Source organism: Oncorhynchus keta, chromosome 19, assembly GCF_023373465.1.
Source record: "Oncorhynchus keta strain PuntledgeMale-10-30-2019 chromosome 19, Oket_V2, whole genome shotgun sequence".
Taxonomy (NCBI): Eukaryota; Metazoa; Chordata; class Actinopteri; order Salmoniformes; family Salmonidae; genus Oncorhynchus; species Oncorhynchus keta.
In genome coordinates this window covers 21,888,725-21,911,108 of record NC_068439.1, presented here as the reverse complement: position 1 = coordinate 21,911,108, position 22,384 = coordinate 21,888,725, and the positions used below count along the sequence as shown (strand labels likewise).

At 43.9% G+C, this 22,384-nt stretch overlaps 1 protein-coding gene across 1 annotated transcript; it reads right to left on the bottom strand.

Annotated features, from left to right (window-relative positions):
- Positions 1-809: 809 nt before the first annotated feature.
- On the bottom strand, positions 810-4,806 carry scrt1a (scratch family zinc finger 1a). Its single transcript, XM_035758061.2, has 2 exons — positions 4,062-4,806; positions 810-3,015 (listed from the first exon to the last, which is right to left on the bottom strand). The coding sequence occupies exons 1-2, from the start codon at positions 4,174-4,176 to the stop codon at positions 2,276-2,278; spliced, it is 855 nt and encodes a 284-aa protein (XP_035613954.1). The 5' UTR covers positions 4,177-4,806; the 3' UTR covers positions 810-2,275.
- Between the last annotated feature and the right edge of the window lie 17,578 nt (positions 4,807-22,384).

The following is a 22,384-nucleotide window of genomic DNA, read 5'->3' as shown; positions in this document are numbered from 1 at the left end:
GCTCAAGGTTAAAGTCATACCGCTGACATCACCAAAACGAACCTGCTGCAGGCCTCGAAAGCAAACAATTAAACTTTAAGGGCTATTCCATTAGTAAATAAAGAGCTCTTGACCTCCGCTTGATACCTCCGGCCCACTAGGCACACACTGGTTGATCAACGTTGTTTCCACCCCATTTCAAAGTGCTCAAATTCTGCTGAGTAAAATGAAAAACGGATGCGGAATTCGTTTCATTAGGCCTAGACAATGTCTTTTACATTTCAATTAGGCTACTGTAGATTTTTTGGAACGTGATAACATGTGAATTTGTGAAGAGATGTCATACATGCAGAGATTTCTTTTGAAGTCACAGTGGCCCAATTGCAAAGCCCATATTTCGGACAAACATTTATGAAAAGAGAAATCAAATAAATAATTCAAGAGATATCATTACATGATCACGAAGTGTTTGGAATAAACAGTAGAAGATGTGATGACCTCAAACTATTCCCCTAAATCACGTGGTGTGCAACGAAGTGTATGAAGCAGCCTCTTTGATCAACAGATGAGCGTTTTGCGTCACTTAAATCAGCCTCACAGTGTCAACAAGAGCTTTCAACAGTGCTTGTTATAGCAGAAACATGCTGTTGCATTACAGCACATGCTCCTGACGGGAGCCGCTGCCATTTCAGTGTCTGAAACCTTTAGTGCACAACACAGACAAACACTTCAGGAATGAACAACAGCCTAAACATCACACAGAACTATATTTTCTATGTATCTGATTTCTCTAAATGGTTTAGACAAACATGAACCACATCGTGTTAGATCTTTATTCATTCTTTATTATGAAGTGAGACAAAATGCCCGGTGCCATTGTGCTTTACATCGTTCAAATACTGGGCAGAAAAATCCCAGGGAAAAGAACTCCAGAAATAAGATTCATTTGATTCTTTACAGATTGTAGAAATATCATACTCGTCAAAGGGTTATGTACAAGGTGTCTTGCAATAAACAGTTATTTCCCTTTGATCGGCATAGTACAAAAACAGAGGTTAGCCTATAGCTAATACAAGGCCTTTCTACCTGAATCTACTTGTTGTGCTACTATCTTTAAAAAGTTGAATTGTTCATAGTATAAGGAAGTGCTTTAATAAGATGAATGGACTTTATCGTGACTAGAGTACGGTCATCTTATTGTGTTGATCATTCTGAGCCCTGATGCAGTGAAAGTTATCTTGTAAGTGACCCCTAAACTTACTTGTCCACCTGTGAGAGATGTGATAAGGGGTAGCGTCGCCGTCGTTTGGGCCTCTGGCGTTCGTTCCACAGACTTGGTGGTGAGATGTTCTGGATTGCTTGGAACTATTTTTAGATCAGCACCAGAAGTCTACGTTCTAAAACTAAGATAAATACGAGGCAGGCAGTGCATAACCATTTACAAAAGGACCTCTCCCTATCCCACCCCATGGGCTTATCCATTCAATACTACACTCACTGGCGTTTCCCTGATAGGCCTATTCCATGTTTGTATGACTACTAGAGGACTGGATAAAAGGATGATGTGTGTTGAAAATGTCATAGTTATTACTCATTTATGTTTTACAAATACCATGCATTATTGCTCTATAGTTCTTTATGGTGAGACTCCCGAGAAATATTACCGACAGATTATATCTAGATTTTGGCGAAAATCCTAAACTTCATAAAATTGGCATAGATTTCATTATCATCGTTTTTTTGCATGCAATATGTTTATAAAGTGGCGAACAAAAATAAGAGGATATTTAGAAAGTGGCAAATGCTTTGGCATATTCATGACGAAGGCTTGCAAAACAATACTAAATTAAAGTGCAAATGAAGATTCCACACAAAATGTAAGTAAAAAATAAATAAAGTAATAGGTAAATAGAGAAATAAGTTAATTCATAAATAGGTTTACCTCACTACTGAACACTTTTGTGGCCATTGGCAGCAATACAATATTGCCCAATACTTTAAAAAGGTTTGACCTTTTAAATGAAGACATTTTCAATGTTCTGCGAGTTTGGCAAACACATTAAATTTCGACTCATAATAGTTGAATAGGTTGTTGTTGTTATAACGATCAAGGGTGGATAGCCCATGGAAAAAGGTTTGGGCAAGCTACATGTGTAATCCAACATGTCCTTAGTGATGCTGTTTGCTGCAGTAGTGGATACAACCTGTGCTGTCACCATGGAACAGGTTGTCTAGGGAATAGTATAGGGATGCCGTTGGAAGAAGTTTCATCATGTGTTCATGGATACTATACAAGTCAGTCGTCAATGGAGCTCATAGGTGAGAACTCTCCCTTAAAGCAGGCGGACTCATAGTGCTTGTTCAGGTAGGACTTTAAAGCAAAGGTCTTGTCGCATCTCTTGCACTTGTAGTGCTTGAAAGCAGAGTGCGTCTGCATGTGAGCGCGGAGGTTGGAGCGGTCGGCGAACGCCTTTCCGCAGTGTGCGCATCCAAAGGGCTTCTCGCCAGTGTGTGACCGCATGTGTCCCTGCAGCAGCCAAGGTCTACTGAAGGCCTTGCTACATATGTCACACTTGTGCTTGAGGTCGTGGGTGAGCAGATGCATGGCCATGGCAGGCATGGACACGTACACCTTCCCACAGGTGGGGCACTTCTTCGCCATCTTGCTCTCTAGGCTACGGTGGGTCTGCTTATGTCGGCTCAAGTTGGAGGATGTGGCATACGTTTTTCCGCACTCGTTGCACGTGTGACGCTGTATGGTCCTGGGGCTGCTGATGGCTTTTCTCCTCGACCTTCCGTCAGTGATGAAGAAGGCGTCTACGGTGTAGCCCTCGCTTACGGCGGTGTCTCCGTTGATGTACCCGGAGGAGATCTCGGACTGGGGACTGTCAGGCTGGTCCGAGTCCGGTGCTCCGTAGTCGCTGTGGATGCCGTCGCTGTGGATGCCATCGTAGATGGGGCTGGGAGAGGGGACTTTAATGCCATTGTCACTTTCACCGTCATAGACAGACGGGGTCATGTAGTCACTGATGTACCCTATAGCATTGAAAAGAACAAAAAACGTATTTAATTATTTGTGTGATGAGGCCTACTGATTACACATTGGGTGGATTCTGGGCGCTTTATTCATGTTAATTGATGCAACAGTGCCATTCTGCCAAGTTGTAGGGCTTAATTTCTGACTCACAGCGCGTTAGCTCTGCAGCCTATTATTTCAGTAATGTACAGTTCCAACAGAGGTGGGTTGAAAGACGTTGACTTCTTTTGAAGGTCTTTTTCTACATCACTCCATCCCCCAAAAAATCAATATCTCTCTATTTCAATTAGTGTGCTAACCCATTTAACGACAAAGGCGGGAGGGGAATAATATCACTTCAGTCAGCCTATTATTGCATTTGCCGTTCTGACAAAGATCTCAGAATATAGGTCGATGTGCACCACTGAACGTATACATAGCCTGCACTTACATCCAGGGCTATAGGTTACTCCATGACCAAGAGATAGGAACACGCATGAATAATCTATCAAATGTACTTCTGGACAAAATACAGTCTGGTTATTCAAGTATGCGAGTACGCTAACTGTATGTTTTAAAGAGCGTAAATAATGTGTTAGAACATGATCGTTCGTTTAAAAGACCTACACACTCTCTCTCCCTCCCTTTTGTATGTCTGTCTCCGTGTGTGGCTATGGTAGTGGGCTTGTACTAATTATCCAAAAGGGATACATTATAACTCAGCATTCTAATCTACGGTGTCTTGCAAATGTTGTACACTTGTGGGTTGATGCAGCTCAATTGGGTTTTAACCTTGTGTGCTCCGCTGTAGAGCACTTGAAATATCACTGCCTCGGAAAATGTGCAGAGTCGACAAAAATACAACATGTGACTGTGTTGGATACAATGTGACCGCGGGTCAGCGAAGCTCGATGTGCAACAAGCTATCTGCACGCACACAGGCTACAGTCAACGCTTAATAGGCTATACACATATAAGACCAAACAAAATATGATAAAACATTGTCTACGCAGATAAAAGACAGTGTAGCCTATTAACTTAAAGTTACAGGTAATAACAGGTTTACCTTTTTCATGAAAGCGGAGGCTGAGGTCGGACCTCACTCTACCATAATGGTTCTCCAGATCAGCAGATGAGAAACCATCGAGCTTAACCTTTTTGACCAGAAAAGATCTTGGCATTTTTCCACTTTGAACAAAATAACACACGTCCGGTGGTTAAGTCTATCACTCCTCATGCAGGGCTGAGGAAAAGGGGCTGTATAGACGGGCGGAATCGCTTCTTCGGTTCGTCGATTTGTGTGTGATCAGATGCCAGCACAGGGGGAAAAGCCTGAGTGAGACCCCTTCCGAATCCTCACGCTGCTACTCCTTGTTGAGCTGCTGATTTTCGTGCGGCAGCGCCTTGTTCCGCTGGTCAGAAATGCAACTTCAGCACTGGATAGCTCCCTTTCAGTGCTGCGCGCCTGTACAGGCAGGCAGGCAGGCTTCAGCACTGGACAGCACACCCGCAGCAAGAGATCCGTTCTTTCGCTCTTCTCTCTTTCTTCCTTCCTCGTGCAGCTGTCCCCAGTCTTCTTACAGTTTGACCGTAGAAAATAGGCTGGTAACTGCTTCCAGGATTTGGCTCGTTTTGAACTTCAGAGAGTATATCACAGCCCCCACGTTAATATTTGCCACTCATTGTATAAATAATCACAAAAAAGCCACATAGATGAAAACGATTTGTCTCAGCATTAGCTCCGGCTCTCTCCCCTTTCTCTCTTTCTCTGTCCTGCACTCTGTGAAGGTCTTGGGCTTTCTGAAGTCTGTTGATCAGCTGTTGGGATTTATATGGCTGCGATCAGGTGGGAGATGGAGATGGAAGTGCCTAATTTAATCCGCTAACAAAAAAAATCTCCCGGGACCAACATTGGACTAGGATGATTTATTGATTTGGTGAGTCGTCCACGATTTCTCTTTTTTTTTCGTGTATAACAAATTGTCATGTTTTATCATGATGGTGACTATTATACTTTTTTTTTGTAAATCATCACAGTAAATGCTAAACCATGACAAGGAAATAAAATCGAAATCAAATGAAAGTTTATTGGTCGCAAACACAGTAGATGTTATAGAGGGTGCAGGGAAATACTTGGTTACGTTTCTTAACAGTACAGTAGAAATGGCAAACAACAACATGAATAACAATAGAAAACAAGAAAGAAGAAATCCCCAATGTTAGAATGAATCCAGTCAACAACCCAAATATCACTGTAACAGTAATCCAAATTCAATCTATGCGTATGTACACCAGAAATATACTGATAATGATATAGAATAATAGTAGGCTATAGGATATTTTTGTGTGTTATTGTAGGATTTCATTTGTGCTATATTTTCTAACTAACACATGAAACATTAAACACTAAACATTGAGCATGTTTAGGCTCCTTTTTTTAGGGGACAGTAAGTTATCGTAAATTCATTTTTATTTGCCCAGTATATATAAGCTTTGGAGTTCGATGTTTGAAAAAAAAAGACTCCATCTACTACCACTTTTACAAAATCTACCCACCCGCTTAATGTTTTCAAACCAACGCTGACGCTAACCACACGACCAAAGACTGGATGTGGCTGGAGGCTTGCAGGTTACTCTTTTACATCACACCCTGTAAACCAATAGTGTTCTTTTTATGCAAATCACAGGAGCTGTGTACCAGAAGGTCCTTTTCCTCAATGATTCCTGTAGGAGCCATATGTGCGCAATTAACGGGGATCCAGTAGCAATAGTATCCTTGGTTGTTTGACATGGTGTTCTTTTTGTTCTTTACTGCAGCAGGATGCCTTTGTGTTTGTATCAGTGCCCAGCTAGTCCCCCGCTTACACTGTGCCATAGTATGGGTCAAATGTGCACTGCAGTCCGGATATGATATACAAGTTTTCATACGACTTGAATAATAAGCATAGGCTACGCACATATTCGGTTATACTATAGGCTATGCCTACCTTCGACAGAAATAGGCATACTGTAAATATAGGTTTACTTTCGTCAGAATGAAATAAGCACAATCTGTCTATTTTATGTGTGAAGGTTATTGTTTTTATTGTATTATGTCTTAGCCTCGGGGATATAGCCTATGCTTTTCATGCTGATGATAGCAGTTCATAACTACTGCAGATTCACTCCTGACCCTGTCTAGCACACCATATAGAGAGGACTATAAACAACAAAGCCGCTATCCACAACACCGCGGAAACAGGGCATAAAATCACCTTGTTTTGCGGTTAACAAACTCCACCTTACCCTGAGGATAGTCATGAGGGGGTGGCCTGGCTTGTTTATGGAACGGTAGAAAAAAGACAAGAGAGAACAGTCTATTCTGCTTGCTCCTCGCACGGAATATTCCCTGGAACTGCTGAGTTCAGCTGAAAAAGGCTGGTAAAAATATAGAAGCTCGTGCGCCTGGCATTTGCATAATAATAGTCTGGGATGTTGCTGCAACACCCAAACGTCTTGACGGAACGCAAAACAAAAGGACTCGTTGAAATGTCATTCTCTCATGTGAGTTTTAAACAAGAAATATTAAAATGAACTAGTTTTGCCATTCTGCGAATATAAACAGAATGCCTCATGTACCGTTGTGCAGAGGACAAAGAGAAGGTCAAGTGGCTTGTGGCGTGAGGTGTTAGTCAAAATAGAGATACGTTAGATAGATAGGCAAGGCACCTGCATTCTCTCCAGCGATATGGTTGATCCCTCTAGGAGATGCCAAATGAATCCCAATTAAAATCCAGAACTTTTTAAACAGCAGATGCTCAGGCAGTCATGTCAATGTGCACAGTGCAAAGCAGAACATTAGTTAGTCAGTGTAGCAACCTGGTGGAGGAAGGAAATTACTCCACAGCAAGGAGCTCAAGTCAATCATTTGATTTCTCTATAATCATTAGAAATTACACCACAGCAAGGAGCTCAAGTCAATCATTTGATTTCTCTATAATCATTGGAAATTCAATGACAAATGTATGGCTTGTGTTAACAAATTACCAATGGTTTCTTACCAAATGGCACCCTACTCCCTAAATAGTACAGTTCTTTTGACCAGAGACTTGTGGGCCCTGGTTAATAGTAGTGCACTATATAGGGAATAGGGTTTCATTTGGGATGAGATAATGTTACTGGATCCAGCTGAACACAATAGATTTTAGGGCGAGATGACCATGGCTGGGACTATGTACACCCAACCACCCATATCCTATTTATTTCCCTTAGTCTTAATGTGGTCATTTGCATCACATTGTTAGTTGTAAACAACACAACTCAGAAAGTGCTTAATCTTCCAAGTCAGTTCTTCATTACAAAGATAAGAGGATTTGTTTTCGCTCTTTTTATAAGTGGGTGAGAGGAGCTCTCTAAGCCCAATTATCTGCTATAAATCCAGGCCTTGGGATTTCGCACAACTTCCTCTTCCGAACAGCTAACCCTTAATTGTCCAGCCTAACGAGAGAAAACACACAGCACGTTGCTGTTAATTAAACACAACTTCTACAACAATAACATTACAACAACATTACAATAACATTACAACAACATTACAATAACATTACAACAACATTGCAATAACATTACAACAACATGATGTAATTTCCCTCAAGTCCATGCCATCCATCACCTGTCTACCCCCCAGTTTGTCCCTCGGACTCTCTCCTATATGCATTATAATCTGGTCCAGCCACCACCACCACCACCACCACCACTCCCTCCACCTAACCCCTCTCCGCCCCTGCTCCACCTCCCCTCCCTGGGCTTTGTCCCCACCTGGACTCGCTCCTGTATGCATTTTCATCATCTGGTCCACCCACCACCCCCTCCACTCGACCCATCTCCACCCCAGCTCCACCTCCCCTCCCTGGGATTGGTCCCCACCTGGACATGGTTGATGTGGTCCTGGTCCTGGGAGAGAAGGCAGCTGCAGAGCCTGTCTGGCCTGCCCGTCTGCCTGCCACTACCCTATGCAGGCATGGCAGCTGGATGTAAGCACGGGCCAGGACAGCAGCACCACCTTGATGGAGTGGTGGGTGTGTGGTGGTTGAGGCCCACGGCTGTTTAATGAGAGAGTGTGTGTGTGTGTGTGTGTGTGTGTGTGTGTGTGTGTGTGTGTGTGTGTGTGTGTGTGTGTGTGTGTGTGTGTGTGTGTGTGTGTGTGTGTGTGTGTGTGTGTGTGTGTGTGTGTGTGTGTGTGTGTGTGTGTGTGTGTGTGTGTGTGTGGTCAGCTGACTGGTCCATAGGTGAATTAACACGATATGTATATTGATACAGTCGGTTCATGATGTACTATATGGTGATACCCTCATAACTTATGAAGTAGATTAACAACATCACTAAGCAAACAAAACATAGTTTTGGGGAGAACACCTGCTATTAAATATGAGGTCCATCGAAGATCTAGCACACAGGTTGCCTACTGTTATGGGGAAATTAATGATCCCAAATTAGCATGTTCAGACAGCTTTATTATTATGGTGGATATAAGTACTGAACTATAGATATACTAATCACACTTTGTAACTGAAATGTCATCTATGGATTTGTCCCAAATGGCACCCTATTGACTATTTAGTGAGCTACTTTAGACCAGAGCCCATTTGGTATGCGACATATGTCATTATTTATAAGATAAGGACAGCTACCTCCTCTACCAAAGCATTGAGTCATCCCTACGGCCCCCCACTAACGTATGGTATTTATGCTTATAGATACCACTGCCACCTCAATAAGCAATAAGACTGATAAACATTCAGCCTTAAAATCTCAACAGAAAATATCCCTTCCATTGGCAGACAATAGAATTGTATGGGCCAGTAATGCAGACTTCGTCAGCTCTATAGGTCAGTAAAGAGAATCATGAAACGTTAGATGCCATTGTGTGTTTTCCCAACATATGAAATTGTGTTGAATTCTTTGCTTTGGGTAAAGTGACTTACCCTCCCTCTCACCCATGCAGGTATTATACTGTATAGAGAGGTGGAATTGGTCCTCTAATGCATCTTAAAACATATAGATTTCATAAATCTGTAACAGAGGAAAAGTTAGTGCCAGACATCCTAAATCGTGAATGACTTTAGGATTGGAGCTGGGAAATGTAATGTAAAGATAGTGTAGCCATCATGCTTCAGAAGCCATCTGTACAATGGACAGCTTCATCAGAGACAAATAACACGTCAGCAGAACTATTTACAATGACAGAGAATCCATAATGTCAATCCCTCCTTTAATAGCTGTGAATATTTGGATGATGACGCCAAGCCAAAATATTACATTGTTTCCAAATATACACAAATAAAATTGAGTTCACACTGTTTTTTAAAAAAAAAAAAAAAATAAACTAAAAATGTAAAAAATCTTCTGAGAGATCTTGTCTTTTTCCTTTGTCTTTGTTTCTTTTTAAAGCGGTGTTGCTGCTCTGTCCCTGTTGCCTTACATCGTGATTCTATAAGACTCAAGGCCTATAGCAGCCATGCATCAGCCTCTGTCTGGGGGTTCACTGTAGGGTTGAAGTAGATTGCTTTCAGACTATAGGAACCCTATGTGTGCCAGTGAGGTGCTGCAGTGAGCAGGCTGCAGAGTAGAGGACACATTCATTTACCTCAGAGTGGTACCTGAAGATTTCACCGGCAGAAAATACACTCTCTGCTTTACCGGCGCTGACAAACGTTCCCTTTCGTTGATCTATTATGAGTTGTATTACAACCAAGGTAAAAGTGCAAATGGCACATATACACAGCTTTTCAGTCATTTCCAGACAGGTATTTAATGGCTCAAGATGGCGCTGTATTTATTGTCCTGTACGTGTTAAGTGAACAAACTATTTAAAACCTTATCTGTTTATGATAATGGGGTGCAGGGGCATATTATTCTGTGGGTAACGTATTGCATATCAAGCAGTCTAGACTCTGTCTATCTAGGCTGATCATATGGGTTTCATCCCACACAACACATGTGTCCTGTCTGCCAGGGGTATGTGACTGCCAGGTTCCCCATCTCATCCATCACCTCAGCGCCCTGAAGATGGGGGGTACGGTACCCCCTGCTGGGGCCCCCCTCTGACCTCTCACCCGCTGACCCCCCGTGCATGAATGGTCATTAGAACTGATCTACAAGGAGTGGGCGGGAGGGGGGTATTGTGTGTGTGTGTGTGTGTGTGTGTGTGTGTGTGTGTGTGTGTGTGTGTGTGTGTGTGTGTGTGTGTGTGTGTGTGTGTGTGTGTGTGTGTGTGTGTGTGTGTGTGTGTGTGTGTGTGTGTGTGTGTGTGTGTGTGTGTGTGTGTGTGTGTGTGTGTGTGTGTGTGTGTGTGTGTGTGTGTGTGTGCATGTGTGTGTGGTGTCAACTTATGTGTGTGTCTCCCATTACTCCATGTCCACCCATCCCAAACGGCCACCACAGTGATATGCATAGCGGCTCACATATGGGTCTTCTCTGGAGAAAATCACCTATCAGTCTAATCTGGGCCAGTCTGGAGACTGGGGCGACATTAATCTTATTTGTCATAACCCGTCTCTGGGGATGGGACCTCCACCAGCCCCCCTACCCCTACTGTTTGGGGGGCTTCCACAGACCCCCTGTATCTCACACTGCCAGGGCCTGAACCTAATTAGATGTGAAAGTTAAAGAAGCTGAAATGGGGACAAAGACAACATTATGCAGATTCATGTTTGATTTAGATTTAGTTCCATTTCCACCCCTTTTTCCTTCGACTTTAATTTCTTTTTTTGTCGTGAAAAATAAAAAGCGTTTGTGAAAGAAAGGCTGAGTCTAACACTGCAAGAGAACCTTGGTGTTTGATGTTTAAATGATTGCTGTTTAAGACGTTTTTCTGGCAGGGCTTTAGTAGTGCTGCCATACTGAGACCAGTGAGAACCTCAACTATATGAAATACATTAAAGATTACTACAGTGCAACATATGGAAACTCAGCTGGCAAAAATCTAAGAAAGATCAAATACATTTCTGTGAATTGCAACAGTGCAGTTTCTCAAAACATCTTATAGCCAGTCATAGTCTGTCACATAATATCGAGATGAATATACTGAGATTTTAAGATAACGAACAAGGCACCAAAAGCTTGTTGAGAGACACTGTTGACTATCACCCACTTATAAGTGACGATTCTTAATCTCCGGGCTCTTCTAACCTTTAATTACCAGCCACACAACACAACATCCACTAACTCCTCTTATCAGACAGAAAAAGGCCTCTCTGCATCATTATATCAGTGTGAAAGCTAGAGCACAGCTAGATGACACACACACACACACACACACACACACACACACACACACACACACACACACACACACACACACACACACACACACACACACACACACACACACACACACACACACACACACACACACACACACATTGTCACTAGCCTGAGATGGAGAGAGAGAGAGATAGAGAGAAAGAGAGAAAGAGAGCAAGAGAGAGAGAGAGAGAGCAAGAGAAACATCCAGTCCATCGCCCCTCTTAATGAAGACCACATCAAGAGATTAGAATAAAGAAAGGCCAAGTGGTAAATTGAGAGTACATATTTGGAGCTGGGAACTCTAACCTGTTTTACATAGAGCATGTCACCAGGGGAATCGAACCAGATTAGCATTTTTATTGCTTGAGCAGAAAGCTCCGTGCAGCCAGCTAGCAGTACCCACCCCTCCCCTTTCCACCCCTCCCAGATAGGGCCCTGGGCATGGAACCTGGAACTTGGAACATAGAACCGGGAACTTGCATGGAACCTAGAACCTAAAGCTGGAACCTGCATGGAACCTGGAACCCGGAACCTGGAACATAGAACCAAGAATCTGGAACCTGAGACCTAAAACCTAAAACCTGGTACACGGAACCCCGAACCTGGAACATAGAACCTGGAACCTAAAACCTAGAACCTGGAACCCAGAACCTGGGACTTTGTGAGGCATGCCTCACTGCAGTGTCAGCTGTTCTCTGATTTCTCAGCAGCTACACAGCACGTCTGTCTCGGTCATAGAGAGGAGGGGAGAGCAGCGCCTGGTTTAAAGTAAAAAATGTACCGCTGCTCTGTGTGTGGAGAGGTGTGGTTATTTGTGTTCACATTTTTACGGGTGTGAAAGTGTTTAGATTTTTTTTCTGGTGTCTGTGTGTGTGTGTGGGTGCCTGCCTGCCTGCCTGCCTGCCTGCCTGCCTGTCTGTCTGCCTGCGTGCCTGCCTGCCTGCCTGCCTGCCTGCCTGCCTGCCTGTCTGTCTGTCTGTCTGTCTGTCTGTCTGCCTGCCTCCCTGCCTGTGTGCCTGCCTGCCTGCCTGCCTGCCTGCCTGCGTGCGTGCCTGCCTGCCTGCCTGTGTGCGTGCATGCCAAAATAATACACATCCTTCACACTTTTCTGTAAACAAAAAGATAACCCTCCTGTATATAACGTGTGAATGAATTGAATATGTGTGTGACTCAAAGGGCTTTGGCACAGAGGCCGTGCAACATCATCAGTCAAGACAAATCCAATGGGGGAGAATAGAGGGGTCTTAACAGAACTGCAGAACTGAGTCTGAGCCCAAGGCAGCGTCAACCCTTCAAATGAAAGGACAAACACACTCTGTAACAGCGTGTTGTCAACACGGGGAAGAGTACACATCAGCGTGTGAGCAACAGTTTTTTCCAGCCTGCCTCACTCTATTTGTTCCGCTTTTCGCTCCTCCATTCCTTTTGGAATCACACAAGGCTGCCGAGGGGCTTCAGTGGGGGAGATGGAAGGAGAGAGGAGCGAACGATGCGGCGGCGCTATCAGATTCCGCTCTGCTTGGCTATTTTCAATTAGTCAGCTTCTTCCCTTCCAGACCTTTATTGCCTTCTCTCTCTCCTCCAACACCACCTGAGGAAGACACCATGTGGAATTCTATTAGGTGCGCAGCTCGTTTTCAGCCAATCAGACGTGGCCGTTCGCCCACTTCTTTATTTTTCGCCCACAATTCTTTATTATTGTTGCTCTCAGGTTCTTTGTCAGTGAAATGGGTTTAGGGATGGGAGGTGAGGTGGAGGCTTGACTATTTAGTTCAGCACCGATGAGCCTCATGGTCTTCTACTAGGGAGTCAAACAGCTCTTTCTCTTTCTCTGTCTCTCTGTCTCTGTCTCTCTGTCTGTCTCTCTCTGTCTCTCTCTCTGTCTGTCTGTCTCAATGTCTCTCTCTTTCTCTCTCTGTCTCTCTCTCTGTCTGTCTCACTCTCTGTCTCTGTTTATCTCTCTGTCTGTCTCTGTCTGTCTGTCTGTCTGTCTGTCTGTCTGTCTGTCTGTCTGTCTGTCTGTCTGTCTGTCTCTTTCTCTCTCTCTCTGTCTGTCTCTTTCTGTCTCAATATCTCTCCCTCCACTCAGTAGTCAGCGGTGGTTTGTGCAGCGAGAGCCAATCTCATTATCCTTATTATTAGAGTCTAAGTGTCAAGAGGCAGACACCAGATACAAAGGAATGGGGGCGTAGGTGGCTGATAACTGATAACCTTTCTCTCTCTCTCTCTCTCTCTCTCTCTCTCTCTCTCTCTCTCTCTCTCTCTCTCTCTCTCTCTCTCTCTCTCTCTCTCTCTCTCTCTCTCTCTCTCTCTCTCTCTCTCTCTCTCTCTCTCTCTCTCTCTCTCTCTCTCTCTCTCTCTCTCCCTCCCTCCCTCTACAAGAAGAATTGTTCACTCCATGTTGTTGTTATTAGGACTTGGGAGTGCATTAGGGCTAACAGAAGACCATATTATGAGACATAAGGACCTACAGAGGGTTACTATAACTGCTCGTCATCTGTCAGGCTGTGTATGGGTCTAATATCTTACAACCTACAGGGATAGATGAAGTAGTAGTACACCGAAGTGTCATGTAAAGCAGATGACATTTAATTTACAGTGTTTTTAATGAGAGCAATTCATTAGTACTGGAAGAAAATAATGAAGGTGTCTATTACGCGTGTAATTATTTTACTAGTGTAATGGTGTATTTCTATTACCTTATCTCATGTTGACTCAAAACATTTCACATAATCCTGTACCAGTCACCAAAGCACTTTGTTTCCATCAAATCAAAATCCCTCCATTGGTCAATTCAATCAGGGCCCTTTTTGTCTCTTTCCCCGTTTGAATTGTCCTACCCCTGTATTGTCCTAGCTTCCTCCAGAGGGTCTTTGTGTTGTGTTCCACTGTATCCAGACTGGTCTCATTGACTAGACGTAACATAGTAAACATAAATCCGGGACACTAAAATTAGTATGACATTTGACATTTGGTATGGTTACAATAGACATAATGCTACTTAAGGCAAAAACTAAAGGAGGGTGGTTGTGTGGACGTATAACGCAACCATCTACCCTAACCCTTAACCCTTCCTCTAAAATGAACCCAACTCCTAACCTTAACCCCTAACCCCTAGCCAAATAGCTAACGTTACCATTAGCCACTTCGCCATCCTTAGCTATCGTTAGCCACAACAAAGTGGAACATATTGTACAAATGGCCATTTGTAACATATCATACGAATTGTAATATGTAACATATCATATGAAATGTAATATGTAACATATCATATGAAATGTAATATGTAACATATCATACGAATTGTAATATGTAACATATCATATGAAATGGATGATGGATCTTTATCTAAGTCACAACAATAGACAAACACAGTGTGCTTAAACTAATAACACACAAATTGTATTTCTTGTCTATATTGAATACATAATTTAAACATTCACAGTGTAGGTTGGAAAAAGTATGTGAACCCCTAGGCTAATGACTTCTCCAAAAGCTAATTGAAGTCAGGAGTCAGCTAACCTGGAGTCCAATCAATGAGACTAGATTATAGATGTTGGTTAGAGCTGCCCTGACCTATACAAAACACTCACAAAATGTGAGTTTGCTATTCACAAGGAGCATTGCCTGATGTGAACCATGCCTCGAACAAAAGAGATCTCAGAAGACCTAATATTAAGAATTGTTGACTTGCATAAAGCTGGAAAGGGTTCATCAGTAAATGGTAAGACACATTTTCCATAAATGGAAAAAGTTCAGCCCTGTCGCTACTCTCCCTATGAGTGGCTGTCCTGCAAAGATGACTACAAGAGCACAGCGCAGATTGCTCAATGAGGTTAAGAAGAGTCCTAGACTGTCAGGTAAAGACTTCCAGAAATATCTGGAACATGCTAACATCTCTGTTGTTCTAAACAAGAATGGTGTTCATTGGGAGACATCACAGAAGAAGCCACTGCTGTCCAAAAAAAACATTGCTGCACCTCTGAAGTTTGCTAAAGAGCACCTGGATGTTCCACAGCGCTACTGGCAAAATATTCTGTGGACAGATTAACCTAAAGTTAAATTGTTTGGAAAGAACACACAACACTATGTGTGGGGGAAAAAAACACAGCACACCAACATCAAAACCTCATCCCAACTGTAAAGTATGGTGGAGGGAGCATCATGGTTTGGGGCTGCTTTGCTGCCTCAGGGCCTGGACAGCTTGCTATCATCGACGGGAAAAAATGAATTCCCAAGTTTATCAAGACATTTTGCAGGAGAATGTAATGTAATCTGTCTGCCAATTGAAGCTCAACAGAAGTTGGTTGATGCAACAGGACAACGACCCAAAACACAGAAGTAAATCAACAGAATGGTTAACAGAAGAAAATACGCCTTCTGGATTGGCCTGAGTCCTGACCTCAACCCGATTGAGATGCTGTGGCATAACCTCAAGAGAGTGGTTCACACCAGACATTACAATAATATTGCTGAGCTGAAACAGTTTTATAAAGAGGAATGGTCCAAAATTCCTCCTGACCGTTGTCTGATCCGCACCTACAGAAAATGTTTGGTCGAGGTCATTGCTGCCAAAGGAGGGTCAATCAGTTATTGAATCCAAGGGTTCACTTACTTTTCCCACCCTGCACTATGAATGTTTACACAGTGTGTTCAATGAGACATGAAAACATATAATTGTTTGTGTGTTGTTCTTTTAAGCAGATTGTGTTTGTCTACTGTTTTGACTTAGATGAAAATCAGATCAAATGTTATGACCAATTTCTGCAGAAATCCAGGTAATTCCAAAGGGTTTATATACTTTTTTTCTCTCCACTGTATCATACTAAATGGAGTTTTGCAGATGACGTACAGTATAATACAAAATGCTCTGAGACCACATTGCAGTATCACATGGCTGTCTCTATGGAACCCCCCCAGCCCACTGTAATCACTGTGGCTGGGATATAGACAGAGGTTGCTTCCCAAATGGCACCCTATTCCCACATAGTGCACTGCTTTTTACCAGAGCCTTGGTCAACCCTGGTCATAAGTAGTGCACTATACAGGGAATAGGGTGCAATTTGGGATGCAGACTGGAGCGAGGAAGGGTTGGAGCTCTGGGTCCCAGGGAAGGCCTGTTCTCTGCTCTGATTGGCTGACTGACAGAGCCTTTATTGTTAACCAACAATACAGAGGGTGGAAGGAAGGCTGAAAGGCTTGCGTGGCTAAGTTGCAGCTCCTGAATCATAACCTCTCTTTGTTCATCTACTGTAAAGCAGACTGGTCTCCAGGAGGGAGAAGCAGACTAGACATATTCAATAGAGGTTATTTAATGGTCAATAGTAGAGCTTCCATTTCAAGCCTGGTTCCTCTCTAGGTTTCTTCCTCCTTTGGAGTGTTTCCGAGCCACTGTGCTTCTGCTTCTGCATTGCTTGCTCTTTGGGGTTTAGGCCGAGCATCTGTAAAGCTCAACTGCTGTTGAAAAAATGGGATTTATTGATTGATGTCAATGATGAAACTCTTGGTATCTGAATGATAAACCTGTTTTACAGCAAAAATAAGTAAATAAATTGTGGGTCAATCTGATAGTAAAAACATTTGGAGAGGAATTAGAGAGCACTGACATTAAGTCAATTAACATACATAAGATACGTAACAAAATGATGTAGAATTCCTGAGATGGTCACTGTCCACTTTCATGTGGTTCTGAAATTCAGAATGCTGATTATGTTGCTGTCCATTGAAGTGGGGCTGAATCTCCGCTATTATAGACTTTCAGTATGTGATGCTTTGGTTGCGAGTTTCTCTTCCTCCCCCCTCTTTATCTCTCTCTCCCTCCCTCCATCCCTCTCTCTCTCTCTCTCTCTCTTTCTCTCCCCCTCCCTCCCTCCAGATGGTTGAGGTGAAACAGCCTATCTGTCTCTGAGTTAGGGAGGACATGGGGAGACACACTCCATCAGACATACATAGGCTAGTGTACTGCACGCACCCCTAACATCTCCATGTAAACATCTGCATGCACATGACAGCCCACGATGAATCACCACAGACAGACAAGAGGGTCACAGACGTAAATAGACTGTGGTTCTGTCAGGGCCCTGGTTCAAAGTAGTGTATTCTAAAACGAATAGGGTGTCATTTGTTCCTTGACCTCAGAGTGTCCCTATCCAGTGTTCACAGTGTCCGTTACTAATAGTAATATAGAAGTAACACACAACTACAATATTGCCCTACCTGTAACTATCACATTCAAATACAAAGTGCAATAATTCTTAATGTTTTGTACACTCAGTGTATATCTGGCTTATATATTCAATAACAGTACTGGCTAATCTCTGCAACATTGTATAATACTGTTTAGTCAAGGTTCAGATTGTAATTCATGACCCCAATGACAAGTGTACAGAAGGCTATCTGTTATTTTGTATCCAACTAGTGTTGTGTGCTACACAGAGAAAGGGACCCTATTTTCAATATGCTATTTACATTTAATTTGTTACAAAAAAATCCAGAATGCACCCTAGAGGCTTTAATATTCTGATATTCATAATGAAACATGCTGAAACGCCATTAAAGCCTGGCTATGTGTGTGTGTGTGTGTGTGTGTGTGTGTGTGTGTGTGTGTGTGTGTGTGTGTGTGTGTGTGTGTGTGTGTGTGTGTGTGTGTGTGTGTGTGTGTGTGTGTGTGTGTGTGTGTGTGTGTGTGTGTGTGTGTGTGTGTGTGTGTGTGTTCATTCTAATGAACGATCAGAATGACTGTATAAGTGCGCGCCGTTCAAGTGGCCTATACGTCACCACTGAAGATGTCTCATACAGCACCAGGAGAGAACAGACCTGCCTACAGATGTAGGATCTTCATTTGATCACTCCTTTGTTGCTGAGAATTTTACTGCAATGCAGGAAATGCCAACTTGTAGTGCATTCATAGTTTTAAAAGTATTCTAAAGTTAGTAAAATGTCAGACTTGATTTGTCCTAACGGAAAATGTATCAACCCTTTTACAAAAACATGTCTGTTAATTGTAATCCACATAGTAATTCACATTTCCTGTTGCTGCAGGATTATTTTCCTGCTGTAGCAAACTGGCTCAAATTAAGATCCCAAATCTGTATGACAGAGACTTGAATGTCAGGAGTGGTTGTAGAGATTATATTAAGCAGAATATAATATATATATATATATAATATCAATAGAAAGTGTCAGTAAAACAATCTTCTCTGTGTTCATCTAACATGCTTAGAGCTCTATTTTTAGCTCATGAGATAATAATAATGCTAATACAACCCTATGATAAACCTGGGGTTTAGCCTGTTAATTCATATGGATAACCAGATTTTTCAATAAACTGCATGCTTTGTCTCTCGTCCCCAGACTGTAAGGGACCTAGCGCCCTCTCTCCTTTAAGGATGGGTGCTAGGAAGGAGGACTGCATCGCCACCTAAGTGCTACCTGGCTCTCCAACAACAAAACGCTTCAGGCACGACATCGAGGCAGATGGTTCCACTCCCCCTCTCTCGTCTCTCCTCCCTCTCAGGTAAACCACATACACACACACCCTGGACTACAGTGAGTGATGTTCACTCATGTTCACAGATATCGTCCATTGGAATCATTGCCAAGAGACACAATTTTAAACATCACTTTAAAGTGTCCAAACCTATTTAAACCTACTATTATCCTAGACACCTTCATGTTTACTGAAGCAAATGCAGGTTTTACAGTATTTATGTATGATCTGTATTATCTGATATTCATGGTTGCTCAACATAATGAGTCCAATAAGCCCACCAATAAGCATCTTCGGTGCTGAAATTGTCTAAATTGTCTAAGTCTGTCTAAACGAAATGTCCTAAGAGGCCAGTATAGGTTGAACGACACCAGCTGGTTTAAGCACAGACAGATTTCATGACTTCCAAAAGGCTGAAATGCTTCTAGACATGAAAGCAGGCAGGCAGCAGACAGCTTGTTTCTTAAAGCCTGGCCAAACGGCTGCAGGGGAGAGGGGAGGGGGGGTGTTTGCTCACCATCCCTCCATCCCTCCCTCCATCCCTCCAAGTCATGGCAATGCTGTTTGTAAGTCATCCCTCCTCAGAGAGGGAGAGGGAGCCCTGCTTGTTTGTTTTGCGTTGTCTGTGTGTGTCAGTCAACACAGACAACCCTGGTGGAGGCAGGAGGTTGGCTGGAGGGAGTGAACCAACCCGCCCCCCAGCAGTCTGCCAAAGGGCTAATTACAGAATAATAAACAGAGGGGGACACATGTGGCAGATTACTGTTCCCTCTTTTATATTCCAGAACCCTTGTTCATTTCCCAGGCATGCTGGTGTGTGTGTGTGTGTGTGTGTGTGTGTGTGTGTGTGTGTGTGTGTGTGTGTGTGTGTGTGTGTGTGTGTGTGTGTGTGTGTGTGTGTGTGTGTGTGTGTGTGTGTGTGTGTGTGTGTGTGTGTGTGTGTGTGTGTGTGTGTGTGTGTGTGTGTGTGTGTGTGTGTGTGTTTGTGAGGGCATGTGTTCGTGTGATGGGCAGCACAGCATAGGGAGACTTTATAGGGTTGGTGCATCTCTCCAACACCACAGACCACCAATCCCCAGCGGTACCCCACCACCTCTCCCTCCCCAACTGGTGCAGGTGCTGGGGAGGCGGGGAGACAATTTCCAGCAGATGATCCACAGTCACAAAGCCTGTGGCCCTCCATCAATACAGGGTGGAGTGAGTGGGAGGGAGGAGAGCCTGTAATTGACCATGGGCTGGCCACTATCTATCACTGTTTACATGGAGCAGCCTCTGCCCCAATGTCGTGCGGAGCAGGTGCGAACGTGACGGACGCCATTGGACCCTGACGACGGGGAGTGCTGGCGCTCGGGGAGGCCCCACATGTGCGCCATCTCCCAACACTTTTCCAATTTGCCGTAATTAGCTCCCATACGGGGTTGAACCTGTGATCCCGGGAATAGGTTGGCCCTGGGGCCCTGGGGTGGCCCCTCTGGTTTCTTCTGCGGATCAGCTGTGTTAACCCTCCCGTGACATCTTAACTCCTAATTCATTGCTACATTAACGGTATTGATTAACATACGCTTATGGACACCTCCCACCTACACACACACACACACACACACACACACACACAGATGCACGCACAGAGTCACGTATACACACACACCAGTCACACACACCAGTCACACATGCACACACACACACACCAGTATGGCCGGAGAATCCCTGTGATCTTTTTAATGGGCACCCACACACAGAGTCAGTAACCCCCACTCCATGTCCATTATGGGACCACTTTATAATTGGTAAGAGGGTTCACAGATGATCCACATGAAGGGTTACCACTAAGCTGAGACACACTGGGAGCTACAAGCTGCAGTCTCTCCCGTTGTTGTTTAGATGTTGATAGAAACCAGGGCCCATATTCATTAAGCGACTAAGAGCAGGAGTGCTGATCTAGAATCAGGTCCATGTAATCTTATCTTTACGATCTAAAAGGCAGAACTGATCCTAGATCAGCACTCCTACTCTGAGACGCATCATCATGGGCAGAGCCTTTTTCTATTTCAACACCATTTTCAGTGACGATAAACAGGGGGAGTGAAAATAGATTGTTGCGTTGTTGATGAGTTTGATGACTCCAGAAAGGAACAGGCTTGGCAGCTCCATCTGCTGTGTCTTACCAGTTTTAAAGACAGTTTCTATGTCCGTTTTCTTTCAGATAGGAATTGCCTCCTAGCGGAGACAGACAGAGCTAAGAATTGAGGCTAAGCGCTTCAATAAAAAAACTGGTCTTTATTGTCAAATAAGTTAAATTGTTCTCTTCTGGGTTTCTTTGTGCAATATCACCACTGGTCATCTCCTCTCACGTGTTCCTATACCAGTACTTTCTTCTCCGTGCACAAGAATAGAAAAGTTTACATAACACAGCTTCCAATAACATTATCATACACCTTCATCAGCTGGTTAACTCCTCTACCACACTAAGTGGGCAAAGCTGAGTAAAAACCTACATCTCAATGGATCTAGGATACAGTAATAAAATAAGAGATCTCCTCCCCCACATCCATCTCCATCCATCTCCCATTACGGAATATGACTGCATCTCAAACGGAGGCCAATTTCAAAAGCGACATGACATTTCACTCCACAGCGCTGTGGGAGGGTGGAAGACAGGCCCTACAGAACAGCACAGCGCTGTGGGAGGGTGGAAGACAGGCCCTACAGAACAATACAATCCACTCAGGAGGTATAGGAACATCGGTAAGTCCCGCGGCTGGGCTCTTTATTCTGGGTGGTGATTGGTGGAGTGGAGGAGGGGGGTCTCTGTTACTTTCTTGTGTAGTCTTTCAGGGTCCCTGCCTGGCCCTGCCGGGCCTAGCCCCCCTCCCCCCTCCGCTGTGTGAGTCCGGAGCCTGTTAATGACAGTGCGCGTGGTGTGTGGGACCCTGCTTTACCGTGGTGCTGGAACACAGATATAATGACGCTTAACTGCTTCACTCTGCTGCTATTGAGTTCATCGCCCCGCTGTGCTGCCGAGTGCCAGGTGCTGCTGGAGAGAGAAGAGGAGAGGGGAGAGAAGAGAAGGAGGTTGTGTGTGTGTGTGTGTGTGTGTGTGTGTGTGTGTGTGTGTGTGTGTGTGTGTGTGTGTGTGTGTGTGTGTGTGTGTGTGTGTGTGTGTGTGTGTGTGTGTGTGTGTGTGTGTGTGTGTGTGTGTGTGTGTGTGTGTGTGTGTGTGTGTGTGTGTGTGTGTGTGTGTGTGTGTGAGAGAGGTTGTGTTCGCTACAAGTATGTGTTTATGTCTAGCCGGGGGTGAGGGAGCCAAAACGACCGAGCAGAAGAGCCCATTTCAATAGGCCCCTGATTTCAGATCATCCTGATCACCCTCTCAACAGAGGAAATGCGTCCTCATTTTCTCCTCCTCTCTATTCGTCCTGAATGAAGCAAAATCCACCTGCTAGCAGCGTCAATTGGCCCCTCTTGTGGCTTCTATGGCTTTTTCACCATTTCCTTTTCTCAAGCGCTGAGTCTCATTGAGGACTGTGAATGCTGGGCTGGCGGGGTGTATTGAGCCTGGTCTTGGAGAGTGGACATTGTTCTCCTTATTGACTGCCAGAAGGGGTGGGCTGTGA

Bases quoted from the DNA above. Each gene is read 5' to 3' on its own strand.
- scrt1a (XM_035758061.2), bottom strand. From the start codon at position 4,176: ATGCCAAGATCTTTTCTGGTCAAAAAGGTTAAGCTCGATGGTTTCTCA. The intron at 3,016-4,061 runs GTAAACCTGTTA...TCAATGCTATAG, and splicing joins CCTCCGCTTTCATGAAAAAG to GGTACATCAGTGACTACATG.